Source organism: Aotus nancymaae, unplaced genomic scaffold (genome assembly GCF_030222135.1).
Source record: "Aotus nancymaae isolate 86718 unplaced genomic scaffold, 86718_ANA_hifiasm-v0.15.2.pri h1tg000053l, whole genome shotgun sequence".
Classification (NCBI taxonomy): domain Eukaryota; kingdom Metazoa; phylum Chordata; class Mammalia; order Primates; family Aotidae; genus Aotus; species Aotus nancymaae.
In genome coordinates, this window is record NW_026988467.1 from 32031071 (window position 1) to 32042614 (window position 11544).

At 56.6% G+C, this 11544-nt stretch overlaps 2 protein-coding genes across 3 annotated transcripts in view; one reads left to right on the forward strand and one right to left on the reverse strand.

Moving 5' to 3' along the window:
- The window catches only part of KIAA0319L (KIAA0319 like), a 125970-nt gene extending 124014 nt beyond the window's left edge, over positions 1–1956 (reverse strand). The window contains exon 1 of one of the 2 annotated variants that reach the window (XM_012439944.2): positions 1773–1956. The gene's annotated coding sequence lies outside the window, so the exon portion shown is untranslated. The remainder of the gene's footprint in view (positions 1–1772) is intronic. The other variant, XM_012439954.2, reaches the window with a different exon arrangement.
- Positions 1957–2468: 512 nt separating this feature from the next.
- On the forward strand, positions 2469–11281 carry NCDN (neurochondrin). Its single transcript, XM_012439984.2, has 7 exons — positions 2469–2780; positions 3665–3805; positions 4893–5861; positions 6930–7171; positions 7743–7967; positions 8318–8460; positions 9772–11281. The coding sequence occupies exons 1-7, from the start codon at positions 2748–2750 to the stop codon at positions 10206–10208; spliced, it is 2190 nt and encodes a 729-aa protein (XP_012295407.1). The 5' UTR covers positions 2469–2747; the 3' UTR covers positions 10209–11281.
- Positions 11282–11544: the final 263 nt, after the last annotated feature.

Genomic DNA, 11544 nt, shown 5'->3' on the forward strand with positions numbered 1-11544 from the left:
GGAAACAGACACAGACATACACACAGCTGCAAAACTGAGGTGCAGCCCACCCAAGAAAAGGCTTTCAGAGAGCCATATGCATCTGAAGGACTCTATCGTTCTCATTCACTTCCATCCATTCCTATTTCTAGTTGTTCTGCAGTTGTATTTCAAGGAGCAGGGGGCAGAAAGGAGGTGTGTGGGCCAGAGACATGTTCAAGAGATTATGAAATGGAGCCTAAGTTAGAAAGTACATCCCGCAACTTCTCTAGCCTCCCAAGATGGAACAAGTGAGTATGCATGTGTGTGTGTATGTGTGTGTATGAATCTTACCCAATACATTTCTGCCCACCACAAAAGGATTTAAAACTCAAGGTGACTCAACACCTGTCATCAATAGCCTGACAGGTGGGTGGGAGAAGCAGAAAAGAAATGAATAGCTTTTGAAAAATGGAGTAATAAACACCATTGGACTAACAAGTTGATTAGAAGTGCAATGTCTAGCAAATCCTGCATAAGAGAAAGGCAGTTAATTTCATCTGAACTCCTAACCAGTCATTCCTCTGAAACCTGTAATTGCCTAAGGGCACAAATCACTGCTAGGGTCCAGTTAAAGTCTTGCTGACCAAAGGCAAGAACACCACCACATCACCAAGATTCAAGTGGTTTGTTATTGAATCAAAGGGTAACAACCCAGGGAGAGAACACACACCCCCACAATACTTGACAAATGAAAATCTAGAAAAGCTCACAATAGTTCTGGCATTTAGGGCGTTACAAGTACACCCAAAATAAAAGCACTCTCTGTTGCAGCAGCTGTTCAGACAGAACAGGGGGTAATGTTTACTTAATACTTCAGGTTGATGGGGGCTGTATCATAGTTCAGTCTGTCAACTACATACGTGGAACTCCATTTATGTACACAGAGATAAGATATGTTTGAACAACGACGGAGCACGTCTGAAACAGCCTATTCAGTTGGTATGAGTAATCGAGAATAAAGCTCTCTTTTAAAAAGTCTCAGATACTTGGGAAAGTAACAGAACAGACTGCCATGAATAGCTTTGCTTATATTTGCAGACATTGTTTTCCAAATAGCTGGAAAAATGAACAGATTGTTCTGGGAGGTCGTCTTTCCAATTTGTTCCTAGTTTTCAGTCTGCTAATCACAGAAGAAAGCACAAAGAGAGTCAGCTAATGCTCGTCACTAACTGCAACTACTGTCGGTTGGACACAACCACTATGAGACCAGAAGCCAAACCTTTCCTGGAATCCCGCCAGAGGTTATCAATTTGGACTTCCTTCATTTCACCTTTGTGCTGACTGCAGCCACTATAGGACCCTCTGTGGGGCATAATTTTCAAAATCCTAAATGAGGCAGGTTTCACATTATAATGGACACATCGTGCTCAACCCCGTTCCCTCTTTATTCGGCATCAACTTTCTATCTCGGTGGGGAGGCCAAACATCAGAGACAGTCACTAAAGGCTAGGGTGCAGAGGTCAAAGGTGGAAGCAGGACAGCAGCGTCCCGAACCCTGGGTGTCTGCCTGGCTGTCAGGGAACGGAGGGAGCTGCCTGACTAGGCCCGGGCCCGAAAGAAGCGGGGTTCAGCCTGGGACCCAAGCTGCGCACCTGCAAGGCCAGAAGCAGCTGGCTGCCCTGGCCGAGCCGGGGACGCCACCTCCGGACCCAACATCCGGCCAGCGCACCCGCTGGCATCGCCCGTCCCGCTTGTCCCTCCCCTGAGCCCAAGGTCCTCGGCCTGGCAGCCAGCCGCCCCCGGCCACCTACCGGGGCTCAGGGCCACCTAGCGGGGCCCCGGCTCTCGGCGGCCTCCGCCTCCTCCTGGTCCATGGGCTCGGGGACCCCAACCTTCGTTCCCCTCACCAGGAGGAGGAAGAGGAAGAAGGTAGTGCGGGCTCCCCACCCGGACAGCTACCTCTCGCCTCAGCCTCCCTGGACAGCGACGGCGGCCGGAAACACCGCCTCCTCCCACCTCCCAGGGACCGACCCGGAAACACACTCTCCATGCTAATCAAGCCCTCCCGCCCCTCCCCCGGGAAGCGCAATGCCGGCCACGAGCCCACGGAGGATGTGGGGCAGTGCTCCGGCGGGTAGAACTACGCACAAGCGAAGGAATCTGGGCCCCGAGCCTCTCGCCGCCCGCTCTCCAGAGGCAGTCTGCACCTTGCCTCCTTCGCGTGAGCCCCAGGCCCCAGACTCGGGCAATACCCACAAGCAAGATGGCGGCAACGGCGGCACCCCCTACGGCTTAGCGCCCTGACTTGCCATTGGCCAGAGCCCGGAGTGAAGCAGCCGTGGATTGGTCGAGAGCGGTGCGGGGGTGGGGGTGGAGCTGCAGCAGGCTGGATCCAGGAGTGGGCAACGCGGCGTGAGCAGCGGCCCGAGGCTCCCGGAGCATCGCGCTGGTAGAAGACTTCGCCGCTCGGGGCCGCAGCCTGGTGAGCTCAGCCCCCTTCAGGCCCTCCCCTGCATCCCAGCCGGGGCCTCTCCGAGCCGGCGCTGATCGATGCCGACACACCCCGGGGACCCTATCGCGACTCCATCGCACCATATCGCGACACCATCGTGCCCTGTCGAGACTCCATTTTGTCACAGCCCTTTTCAATATATATCTTTTTTTAAAATTTGCCCTGTCATCTTTGGGGGCTGTCTCCCATGTCGTGATTTTGACGTGATCTCTCCGTGACATCACCGCGCCATCGTGAAGTGTGATCTCATCGCCGCCCTGTCGTGACTTCATCAATGTCGTGTTGTGACCTGGCGGCGGCGGGACAGGTGGTGACCGCCAGGAACCCTCCTCCCCTTCTCATCTCCCCATCTCAGCAGCCCTGCTTCGATTATCCGGCTTTTGGATTCTCCGTTGTCCTGGAAACTATCCGGGACCCCTTCTTGCTTCTCCAGCCTCTGCCGGCATCCACAGGCTGGTAGCGGGACGGGGAGGGCGAGAAGAGGGAGCGCAAGGGGTTAATTCTGCTGCTGCCGCTGCTGCCGCTGCTGCTGCAGCCTCTACCCGAGGGAGGGAAAGGAGAGGAGGCAAGGAGCCTGCGGGGGCGACTGAGAGCCCTGGCTGGAGGGGTGGGGTCCCCAGAGGGGCCTCCAAGCCTTCCTTGGTGAGCACCTTGTATTCTCACTTCTCCTGAAGCTTATCTCTGCCTCTGAAGAAGAGAGGGGAAAGGAAGCCTAGGGTGTCCTTTTCTCCCATGTCAGCCTGAGTCCGGATAATCGAACTTCACCCATGTATGTCTCCATTCCTCCCTGTCTGTCCTCACCACTCACTTCCCCTGTGTCCCTGTGGAGGGAGATAAAAGCAAGCCTCTGGTGCCAGGGGGACAGCTGAGCAGTGGGGCCAGCCCCCGCCCACCCCCAGGAGACTGGTGAGGAGAGCTGTCCAGCTGAGCAGCAGCATGCATGGTCCTTCTTTCCCGCTTTCTGGAGGTGACCTTGGACCAGGGTCCCTTCTTCATCCCTAAGGATTTGCAGACCCAGCCCCTTAAAGGGACTTCCCCAGGGGAGGTCAGTCCTGAGGAGCCTACCCCTCCAGATCCTCTGCTCCCCTCCCTGTGTGCTAATCCCTCCCTCCCTCCATCCTCCACTCTCACCCCCACCCCACCCCCGTCCCTCCTCTGCAGAGGGATGCTCAGTCCCTCTTGTGTTCACAGTTGGGCAAGGCGGGCATCATGGCCTCGGATTGCGAGCCAGCTCTGAACCAGGCAGAGAGCCGAAACCCCACCCTGGAGCGCTACCTGGGAGCCCTCCGTGAGGCCAAGAATGACAGCGAGCAGTTTGCAGCCCTGCTGCTAGTAAGGAACTGGCTGAGAATTGGGAGGTGGGAAGGGCTGGGCGGTTGGACCCCCAAGGAATGGGGTCAGTGAGTCCCCAAGGATACGTTGGTAGTGCTAGCAAGCCTGTTGGCACCAAAGAAGACCAAGACCCCTACCTTTGTGCTCTTTTTTGCTCCCCTGAGAATGGGGGCAAAGGGGAGAATGGGACTGAATAAGGCTGTGGCACTAGGGGCCTTGGAGGAGGCTGCCTGGGTCTGTTTTCTGGGGCGTCCCAGAGCAGATGGGAGCTGACTCATAGGGTAACAGCAGCAGGTAGTAACTAGTGCAGAGTACTTGAGGGCTGGGGATGATTGTTCTGGGCTTGGAGAGAGTAGCAGGGCTGGAAGTGGCTGGGGAGGGGTCCTGGGGAGGGTCAGGATGGCAGTAGGTAGGTTAAGGAAAGGGAGCTGGTTCGGGGCTTAGCCTCATTGGAGGAACCCAAGCTGGGGACAGCAGAGCAGGAGCTGCAGTGCTAGGAAGGGGGGGTTGGTGTGTGGGGGGTGAAGGGAGGAGGGAGTACAGCCGCTGCTTGTTTGCCATGGCAACAAGGAGAAGGCTCTGGAGTCAAGGGCTCACACTGCAGCAGAGGAGGTGTTTAGGTGAAATGTAAGGGGAAATGTTTTGACAGGCAGAGCGGCGAGACACAGGAGCCATTTCCCCTGAGAAGGTGGCAGAAATGGATCAGGGACTTCTCTGGAGGGAGCAATTAAAGAAGGACCCTAAATCCTTGGGGGATCTTAAACACTGAGTTCTAAGCCCCTTCCATCCCAGGTTGTGGGCATTTAGACATCAGGAAGAACTTTTCATCTGGCCAGGTGTTAAAATGCTCAAATGAATGGTTGAAGAAGACTAGACCTCACTTCCATGGGATGGTCACAGATGATAGGGATCCCAGAGGTCACATTTGTCTGTGTCTAAGGAGAAAAAGGGAGCTGGATGAAATGACCCCAGATGAGTCCTGTTGCATAACCTCATCCTGCTAGTCCTCAGTGCCCCGGGGTGCAGGAAAGGGACAATCTTTGCCACTTCTTCCTTTCATCCTGATGATAGCACATACCCCTTATAGGTGACCAAGGCAGTGAAAGCAGGTGACATAGATGCCAAAACTCGGCGGCGGATCTTCGATGCTGTCGGTTTCACCTTCCCCAATCGTCTCCTGACCACCAAGGAGGCACCAGATGGCTGCCCTGACCATGTCCTCCGGGCTTTAGGCGTGGCCCTGCTGGCCTGCTTCTGCAGTGACCCCGAACTGGCCGTCCATCCCCAAGTTCTGAACAAGATTCCCATTCTTAGCACCTTCCTCACAGCCCGAGGGGACCCGGACGATGCTGCCCGCCGCTCCATGATTGACGACACCTACCAGTGCCTGACAGCTGTAGCAGGCACACCCAGAGGGCCTCGGCACCTCATTGCTGGTGGCACTGTGTCTGCCCTGTGCCAGGCATACCTGGGGCATGGCTATGGCTTTGACCAGGCCCTGGCACTCCTGGTGGGGCTCCTGGCTGCTGCCGAGACACAGTGCTGGAAGGAGGCAGAGCCCGACCTGCTGGCCGTGTTGCGGGGCCTCAGTGAGGATTTCCAGAAAGCTGAGGATGCCAGCAAGTTTGAGCTCTGCCAGCTGCTGCCCCTCTTTTTGCCCCCGACAACCGTGCCCCCTGAATGCTACCGGGATCTGCAGGCTGGGCTGGCACGCATCCTGGGAAGCAAGCTGAGCTCCTGGCAGCGCAACCCTGCACTGAAGCTGGCAGCCCGCCTGGCACACGCCTGCGGCTCCGACTGGATCCCGGCGGGCAGCTCTGGGAGCAAGTTCCTGGCCCTGCTGGTGAATCTGGCGTGCGTGGAAGTGCGGTTGGCACTGGAGGAGACGGGCACAGAGGTGAAAGAGGATGTGGTGACCGCTTGCTATGCCCTCATGGAGTTGGGGATCCAGGAATGCACTCGCTGTGAGCAGTCACTGCTCAAGGAGCCACAGAAGGTGCAGCTTGTGAGCGTCATGAAGGAGGCCATAGGGGCTGTCATCCACTACCTGCTACAGGTGAGTGTGCAGTGACCCACAGAGGGGGCCCAGCATGGGGGAAGCCAGTGCTGGAGCTGGGAGGCAAGCGGGAGGGGAACCATGGGGAGACAGTGAAGCTGCATGTCCACACAAGCTGATACTGTAGCCAGCACTCCAGGGAGTAGCGTGCGGCCCAACCTCCCTCTCTCTCCCTCCCTCCACACAAGCACCATACCACACACCATATGTGCACTCACATCACAGTACACACACACAACACAGTAACCTCCCACTCAAACGCTCCCCCCAGTACACATACACTACACGCCACACACCTCTCCCCAACACATGCACACAAAATTGAAGCAGCCTGTTCTGCTCACTCCACAGCATTATTTTATATGCGCATACACCCAAACTTCCAGCGGTGCAAGGAAGAGGAGCAGAGCTGCCTGGTTCCTGGCCTCTGGAGAGGTCCGGCTAGATCAGTTTGTCTGCCTCCCCTACATCCCCTCTTGCCTTCCCGCCTGAGAGGCCAGCTGTCCCGTCCCACAGGCATTCAGTCACAACTCTGGTCTCTTTAATGGCCTGCTCCAGCCGCTGAGCTCACCAGCCGTATATTCCATGCACCGTGCTAAGCTCATGTCTTTTTTCTGATTTAGCCCAAAAGAGAGCAGCCCCTCATGTACACGGTAGCCAGGAACCTGCCCTCCTGCCCCAGGTCAGAGCTGCTGTAAAGGGCGTGCGACTTAGCTTTTGACCTGTGAATTTCCTTCTAGCCTTGAGACATTTTAGAGGTAGGGAGATAGGGAGATGTGACTGGAGCCTCAGCGAGTACAGGGGCATGTCACTCAGTTCACTCAGGCCCAGTTCACTTAGCAGACGTGCATGGAGGGCCCTGCTCACTCTGTGCCAGACCCTCATATGTGTCCCTACCATGTGTTGGGTGCTGGGTTCATGGGACAGAATAAGGGTTGGGGTCTGCCTTTGAAAGGCTCACAGGCCAGAATTCCCTTCTAGTTGTATTATTTCTAGCTGGCTGGCCTCTGGCAAGGCAGGGGAGGGTCTCTGGTCCTGTTCCATCTCAAGGGGGTCCTGTGACAACAGGTGGGGTCAGAGAAGCAGAAGGAGCCCTTTGTGTTTGCCTCCGTGCGGATCCTGGGTGCCTGGCTGGCTGAGGAGACCTCATCTTTGCGTAAGGAGGTGTGCCAGCTGCTGCCCTTCCTCGTCCGCTATGCCAAGACCCTCTACGAGGAGGCCGAGGAGGCCAATGACCTTACCCAGCAGGTGGCCAACCTGGCCATCTCCCCCACCACCCCAGGGCCCACCTGGCCAGGAGACGCTCTCCGGTGAGTCTGTAGTTACAGTCTGTCCGGCTAGATCATTCTACAGAAAAGTATAACGCAAGGACACCCCTCCCTACAAACTGGGCTATGCCAGGCTTCCCGATTGGGCCATGAGATTTCCCTTAGGGTTATTTCTGTTTGTTTTGGGGGGCTTGTTCCCACAGGACTCCTCGGCTGCCAAGTGTCACTTGCCAACCCCAGATTTCTCAGTTAAAAGCGAACTTATACTTATTGAGCACCTACTACGAGCCAGGTATTTTGCTATACCCTTTACCAAAACGATCTCATTTGGTCCACGTGGTAAATCTAACATAAGTCTCATTCACATATGAAAGATGAGGAAACTGAGGCTCATAGAGATTAAAGTCACTTGCCCATAGTCACACCTTGTGGCAGAGCCCAAGTTTGGTCCAGGGTTGTGCGACTCTGAAGCTTGTACTTTTTCTGTAGTACCTGTGAGGATGTGTCCTTCTCCCCTACTTCCATTTCTCTGAGGCAAGGTGCCCTAAAAAGGGAATCTATGTGCCTTCATCTCTCCCAACCCCACACATATCTGTCCCTTCCACATCCCCAGGCTCCTCCTGCCCGGCTGGTGCCACCTGACCGTGGAAGATGGGCCCCGGGAGATCCTGATCAAGGAAGGGGCCCCCTCGCTTCTGTGCAAGTATTTCCTGCAGCAGTGGGAGCTCACATCCCCTGGCCACGACACCTCGGTGCTGCCCGACAGCGTGGAGATTGGTTTGCAGACCTGCTGCCACATCTTCCTCAACCTCGTGGTCACCGCACCGGGGCTGATCAAGTGAGGGGCTCGGGAGAGGTGGTGGGGGAGGAGGCCAGAGGAGGCAAAGGGAGCTGCCCAGTTGCCTCAATTCACAGTCTCCTACTTTGCCCTCCATGTTTGTGGATTTCTGTTAGTGGTAGCATGGGGGTCTCAGAGTAGATACAACCAGCTCCACATGAGGATTTGGCATATCTGGAACCCCCAGGTACTATCTCAGCATGTCTACCTGCTCCAATCTCTGCCCCACAGTTGCTGTGTTTGGTGCCCAAAGTTAATTCTTCACCCTGCTGCCTAATTTCTTGCCAGGGGCTTGATTTGACTCTGCTAGACCCCCACCTACCTTCATCCTTCCTCTCTTTCTTCTCCAGGCGTGACGCCTGCTTCACATCTCTTATGAACACCCTGATGACGTCGCTACCCGCACTAGTGCAGCAACAGGGAAGGCTGCTTCTGGCTGCTAACGTGGCCACCCTGGGCCTCCTCATGGCCCGGCTCCTTAGCACGTCTCCAGGTAAGACCTCGGCACCCAGTCATAACGGGTGAGGGCAGAACACCTGGGTGGACCTCCTGTGTTTGGGGCAAAACTCACCATTTTCAGAAGATGGTTTTGCAGAATTTTCTAATCAAGAGGAAATCTTTGCAGTGTATCTCCATCCCCCACCCCCACCTTTCTTCCCAAAATGCTAACATTCTCTTTCTTCTAAAGACTTTTAAGGCAAGGTCTGGTGGGTGTTAAGCACAGGCCTGCTCACAGGCACAGGCATAGGCACCTGGAATCCCTGGCAGCCTCAGGAATCTGAATCCAGTGTTTTCAAGGTGGAGCCGCCCCCACCCAGGCCTTGAGTCAGAAACCTGACTTCCTTCCATTGATGTTTTTCTCTGCTCTGCTCGGCACCTCACCCCCGTCAGTGACAGGCTTCAGCACTTGGTGTCCCTTTATGCACACCTTCTCCCTAGCTCTGCCTCACTCTGGCTGTTTGCAGGGGAAGGGACTTCCCCTCCAGCCCCGGCAGCCCTGTGTGTCTCCCACTTTGGCTGTGGGTGTCTGCTTGGGTCCCTCTGTCCCTGCCTGTTCCCTGTGCCCCATCTGTCAGGTTGTAGGAGCTGAGCAGATGCCTGGGAACAGGGCATAACGTACCGGTACCCTCCACTGCCTCTGTGTTCCTTGTGTGGGGATCCCAGCGGGGTACCCAGCCATGGGAAGGGGCACACGTCCCTGTGCACCAGGAGCCCACTCTGCACTCAGTCCCGGGCTGCATCTCCATAGCCCCCAGTGTCATGGTCCCAGTTCTGGCTCACCCACAAATACCACCAGGTTAGGCTGACAGCCTCCTGGAGAGCACCTGCAGTGTGAGAGTCACCCTCTGTGCAGCTGGTAAGCAAAGCCGGGTCACTTGCTCATGTTCCTCTCTGGTGCCCTCTTATGGCCCAAGGATCAAACTGGTGCAGCTCCCTTGGCCTGTGTAGGAGCTGTGTGTGCAGAACCCTAAGGGGCTCTCTCACATCTGACTCTGGCTCACCCCCACCTCCTGTGCCAGTAGAGGTCTTGGTGCTTGAGTCTACCAAGATGATCACGTTTAATTCTCACAACAAATTTCTAAGATGAGCACTATTGGCCCCATTTTACGAGTGAAGAAACAGACCCAGAAAGGTTAATTACCTAAGGTCACACAGTGAGCATTAGAGGTAGGGTTTGAACACAGGCAGTATGATTCCAGGCTGTGCCCTGGCTCCTGCGTGTGTCCACACAGAGGGCTAGGGAAGGGTCGAGCACAGCAGCTGGCCTATCTGGTTCATGCCCCACTCCCTCCATGCCTTACAGCTCTTCAGGGAACACCAGCATCTCGAGGGTTCTTCGCAGCCGCCATCCTCTTCCTATCGCAATCCCACGTGGCACGGGCCACCCCGGGCTCAGACCAGGCAGTGCTAGCCCTGTCCCCTGAGTACGAGGGCATCTGGGCCGACCTGCAGGAGCTCTGGTTCCTGGGCATGCAGGCCTTCACTGGCTGCGTGCCGCTGCTGCCCTGGCTGGCCCCCGCTGCCCTGCGCTCCCGCTGGCCACAGGAGCTGCTCCAGCTGCTAGGCAGTGTCAGCCCCAACTCTGTCAAGCCCGAGATGGTAGCCGCCTATCAGGGTGTCCTGGTGGAGTTGGCGCGGGCCAATCGGCTGTGCCGGGAGGCCATGAGGCTGCAGGCGGGCGAGGAGACGGCCAGCCACTACCGCATGGCCGCCTTGGAGCAGTGCCTGGCAGAGCCCTGAGGGGTGTCCACCGGGGACAGACCCAGGGGCGGGCAGCGAGGGAAGGAGGGAGGAGGCATCTTCCCTGAAGCCCCCAAACTGGAACCCCCCTCCCCAGACTTCCCCCACAAAACACCCCAGCTTTCTGGCTTTTCTGAGGGCAAGGGCATGATGCCCACCCCTCAAGTGTAAGGAACTGCGTTCCGCCCCTCAGGCCCCCACGGGGGCAGGGATCGGCTTGGAAATCAACGTGGTTGTCCCCGCGAGGCCGGGGAAGGTTGGAGCAGCCCCCAGGGAGGGGGGCACTAGGTATCATTGTGCCCGATGTCTGGCTCCCCCGCAGGAGGGAGGCTCCAAGGTAGGACAGGGCTGGCAGGAGCAGACTGCCTCAGCCCATGTGCCCTGCCGGCCAGGGCGTGGGCTCCCCTTGGCTGTGGTGCCTCCTCTGGCCCCCCAGGTCCACGTCCTTTAAAATTGGCCCTTTGGCTCTTGCCCTTGAGAGCAGGCTTAGGCCATTGACATCGCAGTTCTTCCTATCAACTTCAGTGACCCAGGGTCTGAACTGCCCCCATCCTACGGCGACCTGGGGCAGACAGGCCTGGTGGGGGGTGGGGAAACCTCCTTCTACCTGAGCTTGCTTGAAGGGATCCAGAAGTCCCTAGGCCCAGATCTTTAAACCTTTGTGTCATGTTGCAGCAGAGTGACGATGGGGGTTAGGGGGTTATTTATTTTGCCTGTCCTTATCCCTGCTTGGACACCTGAGCATCTGATTCCTGTCCCCCTGGTGCCATCTGACCTGGCTGGAGCCAGGAACAGGAGGGACACTTCCCCAGAATCCGCATGTTTCCCCAGTGATTGCACCCCACTGCCATCGTGGTGCCTGGCTTTAACCCCCATCCCTGCTATGACTCCTCTCTGCAGAGAGACGCGACTGGCGGCTCCAGCAGGGACTACCTTTCTTATGAACCCAGGGGGACCCCCACACACACACCTGATCCCTTGCTTCCCTGCCCCCTACCCTCCCCCAGTACGTTCTGTGATCACCAAGTTCAAAGCTGTGCACATGTGGACACTCAATAAATGTTCATTGGTGACGAGAAGCCTCCTGCGTGGTCTGCCCTGCACCTGCTCTCTCCCTTCCAGGCTCCATCAGTTCACAGCTGCCAGGTACTGAACACACACCCTGCTAAACACATCACGAGTCTTACCTCATTCAGCCCTTCCAGGAATCCTCTGAAGGGTTCTGATTTTACAGACAAAGCAACTTCGGCATGGATAAGTGCTTTGCTGAAGGTGTTGCAGCTAGTTGGTGCCAGAGCCAGAACTCCACGCAGGCCGTCCGACGCCCCAGCCCACA

Excerpts from the sequence above, each read along its gene's own strand:
- NCDN (XM_012439984.2), top strand. The coding sequence starts at position 2,748 with ATGTCGTGTTGTGACCTGGCGGCGGCGGGACAG. Across the intron at positions 3,806-4,892 it reads AGTTTGCAGCCCTGCTGCTA|GTGACCAAGGCAGTGAAAGC; the intron begins GTAAGGAACTGG and ends TACCCCTTATAG. Across the intron at positions 8,461-9,771 it reads GCTCCTTAGCACGTCTCCAG|CTCTTCAGGGAACACCAGCA; the intron begins GTAAGACCTCGG and ends CATGCCTTACAG.